At 31.6% G+C, this 25150-nt stretch overlaps 1 protein-coding gene across 1 annotated transcript; it reads right to left on the bottom strand.

Moving 5' to 3' along the window:
• Positions 1-1753: 1753 nt before the first annotated feature.
• On the bottom strand, positions 1754-17703 carry LOC105839081 (general odorant-binding protein 56d). Its single transcript, XM_012685128.2, has 5 exons — positions 17551-17703; positions 2367-2445; positions 2207-2298; positions 2020-2125; positions 1754-1893 (listed from the first exon to the last, which is right to left on the bottom strand). The coding sequence occupies exons 1-5, from the start codon at positions 17596-17598 to the stop codon at positions 1817-1819; spliced, it is 402 nt and encodes a 133-aa protein (XP_012540582.1). The 5' UTR covers positions 17599-17703; the 3' UTR covers positions 1754-1816.
• Positions 17704-25150: the final 7447 nt, after the last annotated feature.

Here is a 25150-nt window from a genome sequence, read left to right as displayed (position 1 = left end):
TGCCATGAAACTTCCGTTTTTTTGGCCTTGCCGATCGTGTTGCAGCTGCTCTGCTTTGTTTTGGATAAGTAGACATTATTTCGAATATATAATTAATCAAATACACGAGCACTGTACGAAGTAAACACAACGCCACGTTACGTTCACGCTCTAACGATTATATTCGAAAGGTTATGTCGACTATAGTCATCTACACGCTCAGCTGCTTTAGAAACACCTAGAAGTGTGCACGTATAGATTACTATGCCTTTGGGAACATTCAAAGGCGAAAAAGATGGTAGAAAGTGCGCGCCGGGCACTCTGCTCCGAACCGTTCGGAAGCGCTTGGGACACGCTGGCGTTTATTTTGAACTGTTCCGGTGCTTATTCATACTTAGGGCCTTAGAAAGATGTTCTCTGGATAGAATATTGATTTAAACAATAAAAAAAAGTCGACTTTTTTTTGCCTCTGAACCTTTTTACTCCCTTATGACAAAGTGAGAGGAGAGCCGGACATTAGAGGGAAGGATGTGGAGGAAGAATGAGAGGCAGGAGAACAAGAAGAAAATCGGTGTAAGGCATAGAAGACGAGATGGCGAGAGGAAGAATTGGCACGGAAGTAGCATTTAGAAGTTTTGTCCGATGTCTGGTTGACATATTAAACCGGACGTCAAATGTCCGCTTTTTAAATTATACTTAATTAATAATTTAATGTTTACTAAAAGTTATAAGTAAAATAAGGCAAAAATTTTAGGCAAAAATCGAAAATTTTACTTTAATCCGCCATTTTTAAATTTTCTTTAAGAAAATTTTCCCAAGTTTTAGGTTCACATATAAACTATATACACTTATTAGCTTTAAAAAAATCTCTGGGTTTTTTGTTTCAGACGATTCTACGAGGCGCTAGAGTGCTCGCAGATTTGAAGAAATTTTTAAGGCACCTGCGTATTCTAGCTCTAACTTCTGTATATGTTACCATAATTCCGCATAAAAATTTATTTAAACAGTTCAATATATGTATAAACAATAAGTGGTAAAAACCGCAAAAAGATTCATCAAGTAGTTTTTCTAAAAAAAATTCTTGCAATAAGGCTTTTTTTGACCTTTTAGACCTCTTTATCCCCATAATCCACCTCACTAATCACTTCGGCCACAACTTCTCCTTATTCCCATCACAAAACTCCGGGATAAAGAGTCCCACCTATCTATCACGGCCGCCATTTTCTTGATCCTACTTAACACTTTAATTTCTAATAAAATTGCCAGTTGGGTCGAATTCACCATGTGTGAGTTATCTCCAAGTCTGAGTTATTATTTTTTGGATTATTTATCACTAGCGACAATAAATTTCAACTGTATAGTATTTTGTTATTTTATAAAAATTTTTTATAAATCATTATTTGAAATAAATAAATAAAATAAAACAAATGTTTTTTTTTGTAAATATTTATTAATATTTATAAAACATAATAATGAATATTATTTTATAATAAATAATAATAATGTAAAAATAATTTCAAATAAACATTTCAGAAATGTTAAAAAAATATTGACTGCTGCTTAGGATAGGTATGTCAATATCAGTAAATCAAATAATTGCTTTTTTTCATTAAAATTAATATTTTTTGTTTAATAATTCATTTTTGAGAGTTTAGGAAGAGCAAAAAAAACTTGTTTTATGCTGAAGTGGCGTGAATATTTATTTGTTCATTAATACAGTTTTATAAATGTGCAATTGACATATAAATGTGCAAAGTAATATTTTAATGCACTGTGTATCATCTAATAAATCTAATAGATTTATTTAAGTTTTCATGTGGAATTTGGTCTTATTTTCTTATGACAAAAGATGAAAATGTTTGTTGTCCAAGAAACATTTAAACAGATTGCCTCCTTTCTCGCAACCAGTTCCAGCTGAAATAATATTTTAATAATTTGTATTACATTTTTACTTGAGAGAACCGTCATTAAAATTACAAAATATCAGTTTTGTAAACAAATACAAATTTATATTGGCTTATATAAGTTCATGTTACTTACTAATGTCTTTGCACACATTATGTATATGATCAGCTTGTTCTTGCGATACGCCTGGTGGCATTTTAGCACGAGCTACTTCCCAATCAATGTCTCCATTTGCATTTATCTTGAAAACACACGTAAAAATTAATTTGTTATTAATTTGGTTTTTTAATACACATTAGAATTTAATACGAGTCCTGCTTACAATTCCGATTTTCTTTAACAAACAGTCAGCGAAACAAGTAAGTTTTTCGTCATTTTCAGCTATATCTCCTTTTTTTGCATTTTCAATTAGGGCTAGAATTAAAATTATGATTAATGTAATTATCTATTTTAATCATACAAATAGTTTATTCTATACTTACTTGAATCGACACCAGTTTCACTGATACAAGATTCTTTATGCTCTCTCAATTTTGCTTTTTGTTCATCTGTGAGTTGTCCCTATAATTGATATTTAGATTATTAATCATACGGTATATATTTAATAATTAATAATTAACACATTTTATAATATTCGCTTTCTAAATGGCAGTGTATCAATTACTGACTTGTAGTAGTATAACTGTACTTGTAACTGTGGTAATTAGTCAGAATTCACTAGTCTTTTAATGATTTTGACTTTAGAATTAGCGTATTACCATTGAAAGATCAGTATTATATTTACTTCATCGATTGATTAGTTAAAAGTATCCCACTAAAAGTCAGTATAATTTCACTGCTTTCACTGATTTTTCACACACACACACACACACACACACACACACACACACACACACACACACACACCATATTTTAATAATTTTTAACTTCAAAATTAGTGTATTATCGTTGAAAGTTCAATGTATTTGTTTCACTGATTAGTAAGTTGTTAGTAAACTTTCGCAATAATTGTTGCATATATAACAACATAAGTCATAGTTTTTGCTACAATAGAATTTTGTGATCGGTTTTTAAACTTTTGATAAATAATTTATTTAATTATTAATCAAATATTAAAAAATAATATTGAAATAGTGTTATGTGTCCAGGTTATTTTGTTATATTGCTTCTAATGTTTTTTGTGAAATTTTTATTTATTAATCCCTCCAACTAAAGTATTTCATATCCAGTGCAATTTTTACTATGTTAACAGGTTCAAAAAAATTCACAAACATTTATAATCTCTTATAATTTCTCTATACCTCCGACTAAAAGTTAATGTAAAAAAAATTTGAAAATTATTTGCGTCAAATATTTTTTTATAACAATTTTATAAGAGAAATATTTCTTCGAAGTAGAGGTAACGATCGTCATGAAGGAAAGGGAGGTACATGAATGACTGATTGAAAGGATTAGGGTTAAAAATATAGATATAATAATTGTACGATTTCAAGCTGCAATGGTTTTTGTATTGCAATAATTTGTACAATAATTATAAAATAAATTTGTAGTGAGCATTAATTGCGTTAAGATAATTTTCGCAAATATTTGTTGTGAGTGAGACAAAATCACTCACAACTTATATTAAAATATTGGGAGCGTCCCAGATGCGCACAGTAATAAACGGACACAGCAGGCTGAGTGAAACGGACACAGTAACAAACGGACACAGACCAAATGCGCACAGAGCGAAACGGACACAGTGCGAAACGGACACAGACCAAATGCGCACGGACCAAATGCGCACACTGCACGTGCGCACGGACCAAATGCAATCCATGTACATTGCAAGCAGAATAAAGTCTACATAGGTTAGCGACTTGGACGGGGTGGGGCCGAAGGCCCCCCTTGCACCCCCCGTGTGTGTGTGTGTGTGTGTGTGTGTGTGTGTGTGTGTGTGTGTGTGTGTGTGTGTGTGTGCGTGCGTGCGTGCGTGCGTGCGTGCGTGCAAAGCATTCACTGCATCACATGGGTTTACGACTTTCCGTGTATGCATTTGGTCCGTGCGCATGTGCAGTGTGCGCATTTGGTCTGTGTTCGTTTCGCACTGTATCCGTTTCGCTCTGTGCGCATTTGGTCTGTGTTCGTTTCGCACTGTGTCCGTTTCGCTCTGTGCGCATTTGGTCTGTGTCCGTTTCGCACTGTATCCGTTTCGCTCTGTGCGCATTTGGTCTGTGTCCGTTTGTTACTGTGTCCGTTTCGCACTGTGTCCGTTTGTTACTGTGTCCGTTTCGCACTGTGTCCGTTTATTACTGTGTCTGTTTGTTACTGTGTCCGTTTTACTCAGCTTGCTGTGTCCGTTTATTACTGTGCGCATCTGGGACTCACTCGAAATATTAAAATAGAGAGATACTAAAGTAAGAATAGCACTTCAGAACTCGCCAAGAAAGGCTGCATATTATCGCGAGGTGTCAAGTGACACGTGCCTCGTGTGCTGCTGGCGGCCATTGCACCGGCCCACGTACTAGGCCACGTACATCGCGCGGAATTTGACTAATCTCAGCTTAGCAACAATCACGTCACATTTCCACCGGAAATGCATATTTGCGATTTGGCAATTGTTGCTAAGTTCGCAAATATTTTCCGCGCGCTAACTATGGTCATATCGAGGGCCCATTGCTCCTCCAATAATGCTTATCTCACGGCATTATTTAAGCGGCTGCCGATTAGCGGGCCGCAGGTCAGTTAGAAATCGATCAAGCAGATACGTACGTTTCGCGAGTGAATCCTAAAGTGCGGAACTTAGAATAATTACCATCCGGGTCAGTAATTAGTCAAACATGCGGTGACGCGTATCCCGCGTGCAAGTGTCGAGTGCGGGACTTAGAATAATTATTAATCGGGACTTAGCCGGGAGAACGAATCTCAAGCGAGCGACCGAGTAACGCGTTAACATAGTGCTGCGCGGCGTATCTTATTGCGGCGCATGTAATTCGACGCGACATCTTTGACGTCCGCGTGTGTTGAGAGTCGAATTGTACATTAAAGAAATAGACTCTTTTTTAATATATAAAGACGAGTGCTTAGTGATTTGTAGACCTGGCCTTCGTCATTACTCCTTCCACGAGTTCTAACTCCTTGGGCAAGAACGATTCCGAAAAATATATTTGTTGCACCGTAAGGTACAATATATTACAACTATGCTGATATACTTTAAGTATTATTTTGTAAAGGTTACATATTACGTAAATTAAAATTAAAATTAACGATTAAAAAAATTAAATTTACAGTTATAACACAATATATCGGACATTATAGTTTGAAATTAAAATAAATAAAATTCAAATTTTTTTGTATGCTTTTCTGGGTTACCTTGTGAAAACATCTACGTTACCCCAGGTAGCAAGATGTTTAACTGACGGCATTTTTTGGTCATTTTATGACGAACTAGACGTCATAATGTCGAGATAAAATGACGTCTAAATGTCGTAAAACTGACGTACATTTGTCTCATCTAACGACGTCATATATTGACGTCAAAAATACGTCATTATTTTCATATTATTGGCGTCATTTTCAAGAAGCTAGTATCGTACATTTGACGGTATTTTATTGTTATTTTTATGACAAAACATAGGTTTTTAGATTACATCTAATAAACGAGACATTTTAACGTCATTTTTATGACTATCCCAGATAGTAAAAGCCGTTCTTTTGACGTTTTAGAAAATATTTCGGGTACATGTCCTATATATGCAGTACTTGCATTATGAAAATATTAAAATAACATAATTATAATGTAAAAAAAAATTTACGTTGTTTTTCAACAGCATTGTGACCCACCACACCATAGTCACATTTGGGTTGCCTAACTTCCGCGGTTACCTATCCAACTCTGAACTGCCGTCAACGTTGCTTGACTTCGAAGATCGTACGCTACCTAGCACTTTGTGATGATCCATGAACACTTGATGCTCATGAATACATATTTGTTATAGATCAGTTCAATAGATGCGAAAAACATGAAACTTGTAGTTAACTAATATTTTTATAAATAAATATAAATTTGCAGGTTTTTTCCTGATTTTTACATATGCGAAATAACATGTGGAATAACTTATAAAAATATGTTTTTTGCTTTGTTCTTTTGATAAAGCTAAATTATACTTCAGACAGAACACAATATTTATAAAATATTTATAAAATATTTATAATATTTATTTATATATTTTATAAATATTTATCCAAATATTTTATAAATATTTTTGTGGTCTTAGATTTGACAAATCATAAAGATTTATCATAAATATTATAAAAATATTTATAAAATATTTATAAATATTTACAAAATATTATTTATACAAATCTTTATCTTTTATTTAACATAAATATTATATAAAATATTTAGTTTATATTTTAATAATATGTTGAATAAAGATTTTTTTCTTCGTGTATATAAAATATGCGTAAAATATTTATATAATATTTTGAAAAAATAAATATTAATAAATATTTATCATAAATATTATGTGCTGTTTGGGATGATTCTAAAATATTGATAGTATTAATTATATAAGATATTATATTAATTTTAATAATGTTGTTTATTAACCAATCTTTAAATAATGATTAATATGTAGTTATAGGTAGCAAGGTGTCGTCCACTAGACCTCAATATTTCGTCATTTGAGATCAAATCGTCAATTATTACAAAGAATTATAGTTAACGTCAGTAATTAGTCGCTAATAAAACCTTATTAATACGTCGTAAAATGATCAATTAACTGACGTTATTAATTAGTCAAGAATATGACGTCGGAAATACGTTGTAGGATGGATAAATGACTGACGTAATTAATAGGTCAAAAAATGACGTTGCTATTACATCTTAATTTGGTAACATGACGTCTGCGACCTTAAATGACGAATTATTGACGTCGTATAACGTCACCTTGCTACCTGGGTACATCTATGTGGAATTCACGTAATTTACATGGATGGACATTTATCCACAAAGTATCATCAAGATACAACATTTGTCCGAGGTATTTTATCCCCGAGATTAAATGCTGCTCATGAAGAAACATGTAAAAGTACTGTCAAAGATTTTGCAATAAGTGTAGCAGATAATTATCTACAAAAAGCCAAACTTGGAGATCTGAAATATCACGAGATTCTACACAGTCTGGACACAGTAAAAAAGTACTACTCTATGAAATGCGGTAAACAAAGTAATCGGTTCTGTTCTAATTGTGACAAATATTTTTGTCTTGTTTCGAGAAATTTCATGGCTTATGAAAAAACGCTTATAAATTTTATAATATATTGGAATCAAATAAAATTTTTTTTAATAAATAAAAAATTAAAACTTAAACCCCCCCCCAATTAAAAAGATGACAAAAAATAAAAAGAATATGTATTTATTAATTGACAGCAACTGGCAATGTTGATGATACAAAATTACGACGACGTTTTGACCATTTGATTTGGGCCCTTTTCAAGTTAATGCTAAAAAATGATGGATTTACAGTAAATAATATAAGTTTCCGAACACACGTTACACGAAAAACGGAGATAAACTAATTTTTTTTTAAAGAACAATACCTGATTAGTTTAAGAAGAAAGTTTATCATCTACACACCAAGGACATCTTAGAAATATGAAAATTTTACTGAATAAACATATTAATAGAGCTAGAAAAATTGAAGTCCGATTTGATTAAGTTAACTATGGGTGTTTACGATAATGTCTATCCAAGTAATTTTCTCTAGGACCGAAATATATGATAAGCATAGTCATCTACTACCATCATGATTCGTGACAACTCAATGCTGTCTGGTATAGCCTAGAATCCTATAATAAGAGAAGCGCGATCTTGTTCCTACTTTCTGATTGGTCGATGATTTATAGCCGCCATGTTGAGTTCGCAAGGTTCACTTGACACAAAGTGGGGGTACAGTTCACGCTTCTCTGATTATAAGACTCTAGTATAGCCAAATCAACATCACGATGAGCGAGTTGCAAGTTGCGAAATCCGTGAGTTTGTAGCAGGTAACCTAAAAGTACGATATAAATATTATAAATAATTTGATTATTACAATTAAAAATGATCTGTTTTTAATGTATGATAAGATTATTAACTTTATTAAAATAGTAATTATATGTAACACAATCATGTATTTTTAAAGTATTGTCTAAAGTAATATCAGAGATTATTTTATTTACAAATATTTTTTTTGTCTATCAAGTTTCTATCATAACGGTATTATTTCAAAACCTAATATAATATTTTAATTAAACATTGATTCTCAATAAATGTTATTATTTATTATTAACTAACACATATATTAGAAAAGTCATCTTTTATTAAACAGATGGTGTTGTAAGAAAATTTATAGCATTCAAACATTGCGCCTATAATGTTACAGCACTGCTCGCTTGGCGACTACCCTACTTCACTAACAGCGCCCCGTGTCGTAGTTGTTTTGACCGACGCTATGCGAACAAGGCGTCGCTAGTTTTTAACTAGGCCCTGCGACGCGAGGCCCTTCGCCTCTCTTGTCTGGCACTAGGTCAGTAGCACTCCTACGAACAAGACGTGTGTAAGCGAGCACGTGCTTCGAGCACGCGACTACGCAATATTTTATATAACTTTATCTGCGTTGATTTACGAGAAGAAGTGCGAATAAAAGAAGTTCCTAGCTTGCAACGAGAGTGGTTATTAAGTCTCAACCTGGTGTATCTCCTCCTGGACAATTTTCCTTCGATTTAAATATCTCGCGGGTCATGCCTAAACCGGTCGTTTACAACATCAGAAGTGGGATTGATCCTGTGGCTAATTCTGAACCGTATGGAATCTTTATCAGGATCCTAGTGGATTATCGAGGATTATACATTTATAGCGGTAATCAAGGAAACTACTCACAGAAGCGCGAAACGACGAGCAACGCCGACTGTTCGTTCTAAAACTTTCGGATCTGCCGCCATTTTGATAGTCGACGCGCATGTGCCTGTTCGGACAGGTCAGCCGGCTTACGCAATTCCGACGCGCGTTTTACGTTTCACAACGGGATACGCTCAAAGTTATTCATTTGTGATTTACGTGCCAGCGATCCGGACGTGTAATACGCCAAGCCGTTTTGCAGCGTGATATCCAGTTTTGCTGCATTTGCCAATTGCGTCATTGTCTTGAGACTGAGCTGTTCAGCGCTGAGGACCAAATTATATCGAAGCAAGCTGTATAAGATGGGCTCGAAGAAGACACCGAAGAAGATTGGGACGAGATCCATCGCTTCAGTTAATAGGCTGGAATCTATGTCGTTGCAACAATTACAAGACGAGATTTGTACTCTTGATCTGGCCTGCAATATAACAGACAGAAACAAGTGCGTAGAAGTTCTCACTCAATATTACGCGCGATCCGAGATGGAACAACCATTAGTGGATTTATCTGACCCGGGTCCGAGTACCTCCGTCGGTAACACGAATTTACATATGAATCAACCCAGTGTTTCTTTCGCGGCTTCTTCGACACATCAGCTTGAAATTCTCTTGCAAACAGTGATGCAACTAAAAGACAAAGTTGATTTGCTTTATGATGATAGCAACAAGCCATGTGGAGTATTTCCGGTGGAAGCTGAATCAGCCAGAAGTCGACCTCGATTGGGAATGCAACCGACGTCATCCCCCCGACACTCAGTGGATCCGGTGCAACATTCTACGCTTCCTAATGAAGATTTGAATATATCCCGTCGCACAGCGATTTCATCGGTATCTTCAGCACAAGCGGTACAACTGCTATCCTCGCAAATATCCGAGTTCGGTGGAACAGAGGGCGAGGACATTTATGTATGGATTCGCAGACTCGAACGAGTGGCGGCTATCCACGAAGTTTCGTCGGAAGTTACCTATTTGGCTGCTACAAGTAAGTTAAAAAACTCAGCTAAAAAATGGTTTCATTTATGTCCAGATTCAGTTATCGAGGCAAAGCTTCAAGACAGTCATTCAAGAGCGTTTTGATCGACCGATATCACGACATGCCACTATCCGCAAAGTGGAAGCTCGTCTATGGAATCCGCAAAAGGAAACATTCCATAACTACGCCACGGATAAGCTCGTGCTTATGCAAAGTTTGCATCTGTTGGACAGCGAAGCTATTTCTTATCTAATTACAGGAATTGCTAATCGCTCGCTGCGTGGCACAGCTTCACTAATAGAGACGGACTCTATAGATAAGTTTTTACAGAAAATGCATCGCGTGGTTATAAATATTGGAGACCTCAATAAGTCCCCAACTCAAACGCGTAAATGGGATAAATCTAAATCTAACTCCTCTTCTCCAAAGAAAGATCGAGTCAAGGATTCTCAAGGGAAAGATATCTTCTGCACATATTGTCGACACAAGAGACATTCCAAAGAAAATTGTTATCGCCTCCAAAGGAAGGGACAAGCGGCTGCAGTTGCGACACCGTCAAAACCCGTTGCTGTCGTTAAAACTACAACACAGCTCCAGGACAAAGAGGTCGTGCCAGATAAAGATGTCCCATCAACTATTGCTGCGGTTACGGAAGTGGAAACTTCCGGTACACGTAAGCTGCAACTTTGCGAGACCACTATTAAAATTAATTCGTTAAATAACGACTTTTGTAATCTGACAGCGCTACTCGACACGGGAAGTCCTGTATCATTTATCTCACTTAAAGTTTTTGAGAAATATTTTGATTTAAAGACTACACCTGTTAATCAACCAATATTAACTTGCAGGTCCATTTCAGGCAACCCAATTCCAGTTAGGGGTGTTGTTACGGCTAGCATCATGCTTGAACTGTTACCTCATTTTGTAGGGGATATTGATTTACTGATTTCGCAGAATGATACTTTATCAGTTGATTTAATCATCGGGTGTGACTTCTTTGCTAAACATGATATTGAAGTTCGTTTTCGCCCTGCTAATAATGACTTGAACACCAAAATTCAGTTATTTAATGAAATTGCTTATGTTGAAATTATGGATATTTCTCAATCTAATGACCATACAAAAATTTTATACGTTGAAACAGATTTTTGTCCTGAAGTGAACTTGGAAGTTACAAAATTATTAAACAAAGTCTCTAATGTAGAAATTACTCCGGTTGAAGATGATCATTCTGTTAAAGTCTCTTTAAAGGATACGTCAATCTACTCTTATTTACCGCGACCAATGCCCTATCAGCAAAGAGTGGAAATTCGCGAAATAACCGACGATTTATAAGCTCGTAACATTATTAAACCCAGTACATCTCCATATTGTGCGCGGATTGTACCTGTGCGGAAACGTAATGGCGCGCTGCGATTATGTGTGGATTTGCGACCACTTAACCAGCGAGTTAACAAACAACGATGTCCATTTCCGCTTATAGAAGATTGTCTGACCAGACTAAAAAACAAGTCCGTGCTCACAACTATTGATTTGAAGGAAGGTTTTCATAATATCAGAATACATCCGGATCATACGCATTACTTCTCGTTTGCTACCGCGGACGGACAATTTGAGTTCAATAGATTGCCCTTTGGTTATTGCGAGACACCGGCTGAATTTCACAAGCGTCTAACATACATTCTTCAGCCGTATATTAGACGCGACTTAGTCATTCCCTATATGGACGATATTTTAATTGCTACACCTACCATTAAAGAAAATTTACAACTTTTAGAAGAAATTCTTATCCTACTTAAAAGGTATTCTTTGACTATTAACTATGAGAAATGTTCATTTTAAAAAATTAAAATTGAGTTTTTGGGGTATATAATTTCACCAGACGGTATTACTATGAGCCTAAGACATACGAACGTTATTAATAATTTTCCTAAACCCACTAAAATAGTTGAGCTACAGCGTTTCCTAGGCCTCACTAATTATTTTAGGAAATTTGTACCTAATTATGCTAGCATAGCTAAACCGCTGCATAAACTTACTAGAAAAAATGCACCTTTTGACTTTGCTCAAGAGTGTGTGAACTCTTTTAAAACATTAAAAACTCTATTAACGTCATATGCGGTATTGCAATTATATAACCCTCAGGCAGAAACGCAATTGCATACTGACGCCAGTCATAGCAGCTATTTTGTTGCAAAAACAAGATAACAATAAGTTCGCCCCTGTCGCTTACTACAGTCAAGCCACCAATGAAGCAGAATCTCGTTATCACTCTTTTGAGTTAGAGGCGCTAGCGGTAGTCAAATCAATCGAACGTTTCCATATCTACCTATACGAAATTGATTTTACAGTCATCACTGACTGCTATGCCTTAGTATATGCTTTAACGAAAGCGAATCTTAACCATCGTATATCTCGTTGGGTACTACAACTACAAAACTATTCCTTTAAAGTCGTTCATAGGCCGCACCCAAAATTACAACATGTTGACGCTCTTAGTAGAGTGGTTGCGTTGGTGTCTGCGTTACCATTAGAACGTGAACTGGAGTTTCGTCAGCTAAAAGACCCAGCTATCAAAGACTTAGCATTATCTTTACAAGAGACAGATCATAAAAAATTTGAATTGATTGACGGACTTGTTTTTAGGAAAGGTCTAGACAAACTTTGGTTCTATGTACCCGAATCTATGGTAATTCATATTATGCGTATTTATCATGATCAATGCGCGCATTGCGGTCCTGAAAATACTATACAAGGAATTATTGCTACCTATTGGTTTCCTTCGTTACGGAAGAGCGTACACTCTTATATTGATAATTGCATTGTTTGTTTGTTGGCTAATATAGCTACGAATTTTCGAGAAGGAGAAATGCAGTTAACTGAATCCGCGAGTAAACCAATGGAAACCGCTTATATGGATCATTTTGAACCTATCGATCTGACAGAGAAAGGAAATAAGCATATTTTTCTAACAGTCGATTATTTCTCTAGATTTACGTGGCAGTATCCTATTAAAACCACGGTATCTAATGAGGTAATCAAGCATTTAGCCACTCTGTTTAACATTTTCGGAAATCCACTACGAATTATTTCAGATCGAGGAAACGCATTTACTTCTCAAGAATTTGAAACTTTCTGTAAAAAGCGGAATATTAAACATGTACTCGTTGAAGTTGCTGCACCATGGGCTAATGGTGTTGTCGAGCGAGTTAACCGATTTATGTCTACTTCATTGCAAAAAATAACGGATGAGCTACAAGAATGGGACGAATGTTTAGAGACAGTGCAGTATGTTATTAATAAAACATATCATGCGTCACTTCGAAATACTCCGTCTAAATTACTTTTAGGGTACGATCTTCGTAATCATCCCGATATTCAATTAGTTGACTATTTAAGAAATGTTGCCAAGTCCGAATTGACACGTGAAGACCAAAGATTAACCAATCAGCAATTAGCTTCTCAGATTAGCGACAAAATCAAAAGCTATAGTAAGATCTATTACGATAAACGTCATTCAACTCCGTCGCAATATAAAGAGGGAGACTATGTCTTAATACAAAATTCAATTGCTCTCGGTTCTTTTAAAAAGTTTCAGGCTAAATACAAAGGTCCATACTTAGTATCTAAAGTATTAAATAAGAACAGATATGTAATCACCGACATTCCCGGTTTTAACATCACTCAAAAGCCATATGATTCTATTTTGTCGCCCGATAGGCTTAAACCATGGATAAAACCCGTTATTAAATAAGCTCTATTCTACGATTAGTGTTCTTCTTAGATATTTAATGTATTACTCTGTGTCCATTATGTATCTTATTTCCTCTTAAGTTAGGTAGTGCTCGTATTAAGGTTTATATTTTACGATAGTCATAGCTATCCATTGCTTAATTGTTTTGTATTTTATTATTCATTCGGGTCGAATGAACTCGCAGGATGGCCGAACTGTAAGAAAATTTATAGCATTCAAACATTGCGCCTATAATGTTACAGCACTGCTCGCTTGGCGACTACCCTACTTCACAAACAGTGCCCCGTGTCGTAGTTGTTTTGTCCGACGCTATGCGAACGAGGCGTCGCTAGTTTTAACTAGGCCCTGCGACGCGAGGCCCTTCGCCTCTCTTGTCTGGCACCAGGCCTGCCAGATTTCCAGATCTGGTACCACGTTTTGACTGTGGAAGAGGTAACTTATACCACAAGAGGTTGAGAGTTGACACAGCCAGGTTTTAGATGTCCTTCAGCGCCCTCATGATATTAACGACGTGGACATGTACTACGTAACCAACGTTAAGGCCAGGGAGTAACGCGTATCTGTATAATGTTGATTTCGTTCCGTGCTATTGTGAACGAAATGTCCGTGCGATAACACAAAGTTATTATACAAAATAATCTAGAAGATCCATTATCGGATCGATTCTTGCACGCTTTTATTGTCAGCTCGTTCGATTTTATTATTGTCTCGCTCGTTTACATATAATTACGTTTTAAGACGTAATTATTTTGATCTGTCTATTCTTAAAAGCAGATTGCAAGTGTTGTGTTTGTGTATAATATTGTTACGCGCGCTGCCCGGTATACTCTCCGTCCGCGAGTCAGCTGTCGAATCGGTGATGTCGATCGGCGGCGGCGGTCAGCTGTCTGCAGCCGGGCAACGGGAATTGACAACTTTTAACTCTCAAAACGAATGGCTTATTAGAAGCGTTTACAATTAACGACCGAACTGGCTCGATGCCTCTCGACAATAGTTTGTTGATTCCCGTCAATTCCCGTTACCCGACTCCAGACAGCTGACCGCCGCCGCAGATTGACATCGCCGATTCGACAGCTGACTCGCGGACGGAGAGTATACCGGGCAGCGCGTGTAACAATATTATTGAATTTTTTAATTGATTTGGCTTTCATCGAGTGGTTATATTCATTGATTTTGCTTTCGTTGAATTTGAAAAAGTTAATTACAAGATCTTCAGGTAAACAAAAAAAAGGTTATCTTCAATATAGACAACCTCGGATCGCAAAAATCTCAAATGATTACGTCTCTAAACTCTAGGTTTAGTATTGTTCTTTGATACCGTCTTAAATAGCTATTGAACTTATTGTTGGCGCTTCTACTATTAAAAAAGATGTTTGATCGCATATGTTGAATATATGTTGGTAATACATCGTGTCTTCTGCAGCGGAGAAAAATGAATTGTCTCGATCTGCAAATTCTAGTCATATTGTTCATCCACGATTTTAATAAAGCTGTTGCTTCGTTTCCAAATTGACTTCTAATATTACAGAAGAATCCATCATTGTTGGAACACACCATTTTTTAGGTCGGTGTTTAATAATCCGAAATAAGTATATAAATCCGCCAGTAATAATAAGAATATGTATTTATTAATTGACAGCAACTGGCAAAGTTGATGTTACAAAATTACGACGACGTTTCGGCCATTCAGTTTGGGCCCTTTTCAATGAATATTATGAATAATATGACTATACGATCCCTAAAAAATTGAATGTTATAATCAACAGAGGTAAAGATAAACTCGACAACAAAAACGAAACGCAACTTGTTATAAGATTAATTGCAATAAAATTGTAACGTGTCGTATATTTCGGGTCAAACTAAACGTCATTTTGAGACGCGAATAAAGGAACATCGTAATAACATAAAAAAGGATATTAGCAACCACTCCGTATTGAGTAAGCATAAATTGGATTGTGGACATGACTTCGATTGGACGGGAGCGGAGATTTTACACAAAGAACAACACACAAAAAAGAGAGAAATAGCAAAGATGTTTTTTATCAAAAAATATAAAAACACGATCAATTTACAAAAAGATACGGACAATTTAAGCCTCATATATGACAGTATCATCTCTGACAAATGATATTTTGTCAAACATATCCAATGTAATTGTTTTTCTAGTTAACCTTTCTTCCGCTCAAAACTCTCTGAAGCCATCAGTTCACATTTTACTTTCAAAGAGTGATCTTATATAGCTCTGATATGTTAGTTAAACTATTTCACTCCTGACTTATATTTTATATTTTTGATAATATCTGACGTAGAGCACTCTTATTTAATGTGCTATATCTTGGATATTATCGTCTTTCATCACCAATGACACGTAAGCCTCATTATTATTTTTGGTCTTTTTCGACCTTTTACAGATTCATTTATTTAGCATAGTTAACTTAATCAAATCGGACTTCAATTTTTCTAGCTCTATTAATATGTTTATTCAGTAAAATTTTCATATTTTCAAGATGTCCTTGGTGTGTAGACAATAAACTTTCTTCTTAAACTAATCAGATATTGTTCTTTTTAAAAAAATTTAGTTTATCTCCGTTTTTCGTGTAACGTGTGTTCGGAAACTTATATTATTTACTGTAAATCTATCGTTTTTTAGCATTAACTTGAAAAGGGCTCAAACCAAAGGGCCGAAACGTCGTCGTAATTTTGTAACATTAACATTGCTGTCAATTAATAAATACACATTCTTACTATTCATTACTGACGGATTTATACATTTATTTCAGATTAATTTACAATGTTTAAAAAATTTATTTAAAATTAACATTTTAAAAACGTTGATCAATGTTTCTTGCTTACTGTATTTGCTTACTGTGATTTTAGATGTAAGAAGATGGAGACAAAGTAATTCACACCCCAGAATAAAAATTTCAACCAAAATATAATGAATATAACTTCAATTTTTATTTATTCCGATTCGACTTATGATCCGATTTGTCTTGGTCTATTCTATATATAGATTTTATAAAACATTTTAAAGAAATACTTTACAATATTTTATAAAATCTACTCATTATATAAAATTTCTTTCGGTGTTCGTGGAACAACCTATGTAATTATAATAAAATTTGGCAGTGAGTGATTAAACACGAATAAAATCAATGTGCAGTGTTATATTGCACATTTTATGGTATCCAAAGAATACTGCATTTATTCACTAAAATACTGTAAAATGCAGTGCAAATTTCAAACTCGTGTATAATCAACAAAAAATATCGTATCGACATGTTTTTTTTTGTTAGAAAATAATAAGCTTTAAGAATCTGGATTAATATTAGCAAGATTTTAACAAAAACTTGTGAAAAATGATAACAAACTTTTATTTTTTTCATAAAATTTTTCAATAAAATATAAACATGTTTGGTTTTCATGCGATATAAAAGGGTCACACTTAACAAATAGAACTTTCGTCTAGGGATTCTTAAAGTAGCCTTTACCCTTCAATTTAAAAAAAAGTTTATGTAATTTGAATGATTTTTTGCAAAGTTACGTCACTTTGAAGATTACCTAAAAATTTGGTCAAAGTTTGTGTCCTGTTTTTTTTTTTGCGCCAGTGTATATTTTTCGTAAATAAAAATTAAATATATTGAAAAAATAAAATAATATTTATACAATAAAAAACTTAATAAATTAGAAAGAAATTAGAGAGTTTCGACAAATAGAGGACAAATTTTTAGGTTCAATATAAAAATAGTAAGCCCTAGTTCTATAACTTATTGTTAATGTATCTAAAATTTAATTAACATTATTCGATAGGAAAATTTGTTTTATAGAAAATTAATTTATTTATTAGACATGTGGTTGGTCAAACTCTGGCTAAACTAAGTTGTAGAACTGGGTCTAAGTCTGGTAGAATAAAAATTGATAAACAATAAAAATTAAGTAGAAAAAAACAAATTACAAAATGTTTTGTACAAAAAGAGATTGAATAGATTATTTGTTTTAGTCGATATAATATTCTTACCAAAACGGCGATGACAGAAATGGCGAGCACGATAATAATTGCTTTCATATTTGATGTTTCTTTTCAGCACGGTGAAGTTCAAGTCCGTGATCAAAGAAGTACTGGCTAATCGCAAGAAAGTATTTTAAGCTTTTGTGATTTATGACATAATGATGATGTATTTTCCTTGACGTTCTCCGTTCTAGCTCTGTGTGGGGGAATATTCGAATCATATCCGTTATTTCTCCGAGGAAATAATAAATCATAACAATAACACGTAAAAGAAATAACACGTATGCGTTTTAGGTCTGGAAATTCTGTGATGAATATTACTATCCAATCAGCAAAATAATATTTAAAAAATATTTTCAATAAAATTTGAAAATTATTTGAAAAAACATTTTTAAAAATGCTAAAAATAATGAGTTAAAGTTTCCCTTTTTTTATTTAAAAAAAAAAAAAAACGTTTTTTTTTAATTCTTAGACAAATATTTTTTTAATATTTAATACACATCTGCTTTAAGATTAAAAGAAATGTTTTTTTAAAATTCGATAAATGGTTGTTTTAACAGTTAAAAAACTGTTTTTTAAACATTTATCTCGAATAATTCTGGTTTCTTGCTGTGACGCCTTACTAATTTATCCCGTGTTGCAACATTCGCGGCGCGCGTAAAAGTGTCCATTTCGACTCATCCGAATATTCTTATCAGGTTTATATTGAGTTTGTTATTAAATTTTTATTGCAACAAAAGCAAAAAATTGATTACATTATTAAATAATTTTTATAAATTTAACGTAATCTCATCAATCTAGTATCGTTTAATTTTTACGATAATTTTGTAAGGGGGAGAAAACTATACATTCAGTTAAGCCGCAGTCCTATCTGTTAGAACATGTTTAATTTCTATACCCGAAAAAACAGTTAGCCATCCAACTGTCAACCATCAACGACGTTGTTTGACTTCGAAGATCGTACGCAACCTAACACTTCGTGATAATCTATGAATACTTCGTGTTTATGCATACATATTTGTCATAGATTATTTTAATAAATGTTGTCAGAAGGATGAAACATATATAGTTAATTTATATTTTTATAAATAAATATAAAGCTTTACAGTTTTTTATCGATTTTTACATATGCGAAATAGAATATATAGATATGAAATAACTTATAAAAAGATGTTTTTGCTCTCTTCCTAAAAAAATAATACATAAATGTTATTTCTTATAATGTTTTTATTGTTAATACGCCATATTGTTTAATAAGTACAATATTGTCTTAATCTCTACTTACTTTATGATCCGATATTTCAATCTACACTTTCATAGAGGTTTTTTATACGCTTTTGTCATTCTCTCATTACATTATCCTTAGAAAAATTTACTTTAAATGACGTTAAAGTTTTCAAAGTTACCTTACAAATCTAAAAGTTTACTGAATTTTTAGATAATTTAAGGTATGTAAAAGGTTAATCTAAAGTAATTCATGTCTTTTCTTAAGGGTAGATTCATTTTCCTTTTACACTTGATTTCTTCACATTAATTAATGAGGCTTCGCAACCAGGATTCAAAAATTTTTTTTAATATTATTTTAAACGACTTTTCAAATATAAAACAATTATTATATACCCAAAACATTTTTTTGAGATGCAAAAAGAATTCATAATTGGTGACAATTGAGTTCTTTTTTAATTCTCTGTGCTATCTGGGTAAACATTAAATAAATGTTACGGAAATATTATATTAAATGATTTATTAAAATGTGTGTTATATTAATATTAAATAAAAACATTAATTTAATATTATATAAATATTTATCCTAAATCATTATTTTAAATAATTAATTATTGTAATATAAATATTAAATTAATATTAATTAATCTTTTTTAAAATATTACTCTAAACGACTTTTTAAATGTGAAATAATTATTATATAAACATTCAATAAATGTTACGTAAATATTACTTTAAACGAATTATTAAAATGTTAAATTAACATTAAATAAATATTAATTAAATATAGTATAAATACAATATTTGATGTCCTAAAAGTCATTATTTTAAATAATTAATTATTGCAACATAAATATTAAATTATAATAATATTAAATAAATATGTTTAAGATATTATTTTAAATGTTTTTTTTAATAGATATTACATACATCTAAAAATAGATATTACATAAACATTAAATAAATATTATGTAAATAATTTTCTTGAACTATTATTTTTCTTAAAAAAATTGATAATTTTTAAATATTAATTAAATATTAAATAAACGTTTTATAAATATTTTTTCTAAAACATTATTTAAAATAAATAATAAATATAAAGCAATCGTTTAATAAATAAATAAACATTATTTGTAAAATAAACCCTAATAATAAATATAATTAAAAATAAATATTTAAAAAACGTTTAAAAAATATTGTTTGCTGATTGGGTAATAGCAGATTTCATTTTTATGAATGTTTGAACGGTTTTTTAAGTACATTCATTATAAAACAGAATTAAGAATCCTAAGCTTATTTCCAATCATTAACTAGGAACTATTGAACTTACGATAAACACAATTTTTTGTAAATTGACGTAAAAAGACGTGACCGAAAGAGAAGATTATGTAAATTTTGTAAAGATAAAGCAAGATATATTTGCTTGAAAATCAAACAATCAATCAAGATTCTTGATTGTCTTATATTTTATCAAATATATACAAGAAATTGGTGTTTTTGTCTTAAAAATTAAAATAAGATTTTAAAATTCTTATCTTCCCAGACAACACGCTTGTTAGAATGAAAACTTTAAGAGAACTTTTTTAAGAAAACATTTAGATATCTTGGAAATGATGTCAAAATGGTAACATTTACCAGAGACGTCTACTAAGAGAGGTCTTTAAGATATCTCATTGAAGAGTCTTACTTAAGTTTCTTGAAAATGTTATCCTTATGACATCAGTTAAATGATATCAGCTTGGTATCTCATAAAAGATATCACAATGCTGTCCGATTTTTGAGCCGTCCATGCGCGTCGTAGTTGACTCAGAAATCAGACAACACTAAGAGGTCTTTGAGATATCTAATTGAAGAGTCTCATTTAAGTTTCTTGAAAATGTTATCTTTATAGCATCAACTAAATGATATCAGCTTGATGTCTCATAAAAGATATCACAATGCTGTCCAATTTTTGAGCCGTCCATGCGCGTTGTAGTTGACTCATAAAATAGATAACATTATAATATCTTAAATGAGAAATCCATTTGATATTATTTAAAAATTATCATAAAGATAATGTTTTCAAAAATAACGGTTTGCCTACAATTACTGTGCATAAAAATGCACAAAATCTAAATTTATCATGTACTAAACAAAAACAGAATAATAAAAACCATCTAATTAACCATTTGAACGCTTCAAACTATTAATGCTAAAAATAGATCGCAATTTCCATCAAATTATTAAGGCTATGGAAAAAGATAAATTTAACAATATGAAATTAATAAGTAAATAAATTAATGCTATTTATTTCTAATGTTTTGCAAAATTTAATTGCTTTTATAAAAAATAATATAATTGCGTCAGTTTATAACATATTGGTATTATATGTATAAGACAATAACAAGTACCCATATCGATAAGTTAAATTGTTAAAAACAAAATGCGTGATTTTTCAGAGATCATTACGTAGCAGATAGAGTACAAGGTTCGTCATCCTAAGGTTCCGGGTTCAAACCTACCAGCGGCAAGTAAGAATAAAATAATTTAATTTAAATTTAATTAATCAATAAAAATTTGTCCTAAATTTTGTATGTTATTGTTGATAAAAATAATTTTTTAAAAATGAATTTTTATTTTATTTTTTTATCTTTAGTTGCAGTTTAAAAATATCTGATTTAAGAAACCTTTTAGATATCCGATTTAAGAAATTTTTTAGATATCCGGTTTAAGAAATTTTTTAGATATCCGATTTAAGAAATCTTTTAGATATCAGTTTTATGATATCTTTCTGTTCTCAAAAAACGGCGCATTGGTTAACATTCTGACATCATTATGTTATCTTTTAGAAGTCTCTTCATGTTATCATTTTCAGAAACAAGATATCTTTTAGAGATCTTTTTGACAACGTATTGTTCATTGGGTTGTCATCCATCACTAAATGAATCGAACACAAAATTTGACATCAAGAAAAAATTAGCTAAAATTATTGATGCTCTTGAGCATTATTAATTCTTATTATTTCCAATGTATCAATGTTGTTGAAAGTGTTCCTAAATTTTTTTAGACAAAATGCGTGATTTTTCAGAGATCATTACGTAGAACTACTTCCTGTCACAAGAAGGAAACTTTATGATTGATATTTTCCTCAGTAATAAATCTAAACTTGTTTCTTATAATTATTCTTGAAATAAATGCTTCATACAGATGAATATCGGCTGTTGGAAAGTATGATATACAATTTTCTTGGAATTGTTGTGATTACGTCAATTAGAATTTGATTATTATGAGAGTCGATTATGTCATGTTACATTATACATACATACGCACACACTTCATTATAATCATTATATAGCCGATTTTACATAATTTCCTTCTATACGGTACACAATTATCACGATAATAACGTATAGGTGTCCTTCTCCTATTATAAAAAGATTATTTAGCACGATAGTTCCAACATTTTATTATATCTTAGTTTGCGAATACTTCTCTCTCTCTCTCTCTCTCTCTCTCTCTCTCTCTCTCTCTCTCTCTCTCTCTCTCTCTCATTACATGAATAATTCTAGCTATTAAAATGAAGACGTGCGCAAGGACAGCTTGCGGTCTCTAAGAATAATTATTATTATGAACTTTGAAACTGCTGATGCTAAGTATATGTGATTAATCTATCTGTTTTAAACAAAAATTTATTACGCGTATATAAATGTCTATTTGGTCTTTGCACAAAATGTATAGCTGGCAATCTCATTTCTTCGAAGTACGTTTATCATTATATCAACAAAATAAAAGAGAAAAAAATCGCATAATGTAACATTATATTAAAATAATTACGTGTATATAAATGATGTGTAAGCATTTATATTTATTAACTACATTACTATATTGGGTTGAAACGTTGGAGATTATATCATACAAAAAATCTTTCAATCTAATTGTATTTTTTTAATTATTTTGATAGAATATTTTTTTAAGTGAGTATTCAGTCTGTTTAATATAATCCGAATAATAAACAAATAAACACTATAAGAACTACAAAGGTAATTGGAAATGTTATGGATTATATGTGGAGTAATGGAATTTACGATAATTCGTATACTTCTCAGATAGCAAAATATCTCCAAAATTCCTACAGAACTGATAAACGCTATTTAGAATATTGGTAAATTATTGGTCTAAGTATATCTACAAAATGAAGCAATTTTAGATCAATCACAAGCTGAATATAAAATTGTCAATTATTGCCCGATTTCACATCAATCAAATTGAATATTTTTAACATGAAATTTTAAAATCAATTGTAACTCCATAATGGCTTAATGTAATCTAATATTAAAATGTCAATTCTGTATTAATTACAGGATTTTTAAATGGAGAAATAATATATGCTTCTATAATTAAATTAAATTTTTAAGGTGTTTTGCAAAAAAGTAATTATACGCTTTTTATAAAATTTATTAATAAGACATTTATTTGAATTTTTTTTACACTACAAACAATAATGTAATTTTATGTGTACTATTCTCTTTACACGAACATACATTTTTTCATGCTATTATTTCTTGTCACGTGGAGACACTTAAATTGAATGCGTTTCAAGGGATGCTTTCCATTTACATGACTTGTGTCGACACTTGTGTGATGAAACAGCTTTTAAATAAAAAGATTTATAATTGATTTAAAAATGATCTAGAAATGACCATTTAACGAGTACAACAATTGGTGTATATTTGAGAAAAAAGTGACTTATGTTTTAAAGCAATAATTGTTCGAGATATGTCCGCTTATAAGGTCAATAATTGATTATTAATAATTCAGATTTTAGATCCTATTCATTGATCAATAACTAAGAATTAGTATGGTGTTTTACTTTTCTTAAGGTCATATTTGATTAAAAATTGATCAATTATATGTTGTTCTCCGCAGCATGGAGTGAGTGTGGAATTGCCATTTGTCCACGATTTGCTATCTGGGTTAGTATTGAATTTTAGGGATAACTGTTCAAATTAGTTCTTTATATAGTGTTTAGATGTTATAATTATATATGTGCCAAATTAGTAAATTTACAGGATAATCAAGTACCGGATAATCATTTACTAAATATCCGAACAATATACCGAAATAACCGAATCCAATTTGTGTAAAAAAACTTAAAAAGTAAAAATTTAACTGTTTATACAATATTAAATAGAGGATTGTAAATTAGAGATTAGAATTCATCTAATTTAAATAAAATGCATTAGGATTAAAATCTAATTGTAATCTCTAATTCACTATTTTTATTTTTTTTATTAATACACCCAATCAGCAAGCAATATTTTTTTAACGTTTTTTAAATATTCATTTTTAATTATTTTTACATTATTAGGATTTATTTTACTAATAATGTTTGTTAAATATTTATAAAACGTTTATTTAATGTTTAATAATATTTAAAAATTATCAATTTTTTATTAAAGTAATAGTTTAATAAAATTATTTACGTAATATTTAATGTATGTGTAATATTTATTTTACATTAAAAAAACATTTAACATAATATTTTTAATATATTTTTTTAATATTTATTATATATAAATATTAATTTAATATTTATGTTACAATAATAAATTATTTAAAATAATGACTTAGGAACATTATTTGTATAATATTTAATTAATGTTTATTTAATTAAAAAAAGGGTAAAAAAGGCGCCAAGTGTGTATGTATATGTGCGCCCCTAAGAAAAAACTATTTATTAGGTAAATTGTCTTATCGTCCTATTGTTTTATTGCCTTTATGTCTCATGCCTTATTGTCTTTCCTACAAAAATAATGATATAAAGTACATGCGCCAACTATAACAATATTTATACAAAATTTATTTATTATAACTTTTTATTAAAATATTGGTTATATATACAAGATGCGATTAATGTGACTTGAGTTTTGTCTTACTATCTATAAATTTTTGCGTCACTACCTGTTATTATTGGTAACATTTCCACTTTTAAAATAATTTTTTGATAGATTTTATAGGATTTTTCTAAGTCTTTCTTTTCAAATATACTTGGCTAATTGTATTGATCTTGGCTATTCTTCCGAAAACGGTCATGCTGGGATTTTGTTCAAATTTTATAAATAGCTTCCATTTGAATAGAAAAGAAGTATATTAAAAGGATTTTTGGCGACTCAAAGATTAAGCCACTTTTTAGATTATTTTTTATATTTTCTGTATATTTAAATATACAACGTTTTGATGATGTTTATTTTGACATATGTTGACGGAGGGTTGAGAGAGATAGTTCCCTGGTGGGGGCTGGGGGTTGACAATGACTTTGTCCTTGACTATGTGTATTAAATTGAAAGTATGTATTGTTTATATTGTTTGCGAGTTAATTTAGCTTGTAATATTTTAGCGCGCTGAT

This window comes from Monomorium pharaonis, chromosome 1 (genome assembly GCF_013373865.1).
Source record: "Monomorium pharaonis isolate MP-MQ-018 chromosome 1, ASM1337386v2, whole genome shotgun sequence".
Taxonomy (NCBI): domain Eukaryota; kingdom Metazoa; phylum Arthropoda; class Insecta; order Hymenoptera; family Formicidae; genus Monomorium; species Monomorium pharaonis.
This window is presented reverse-complemented; position numbering and strand designations above follow the sequence as displayed.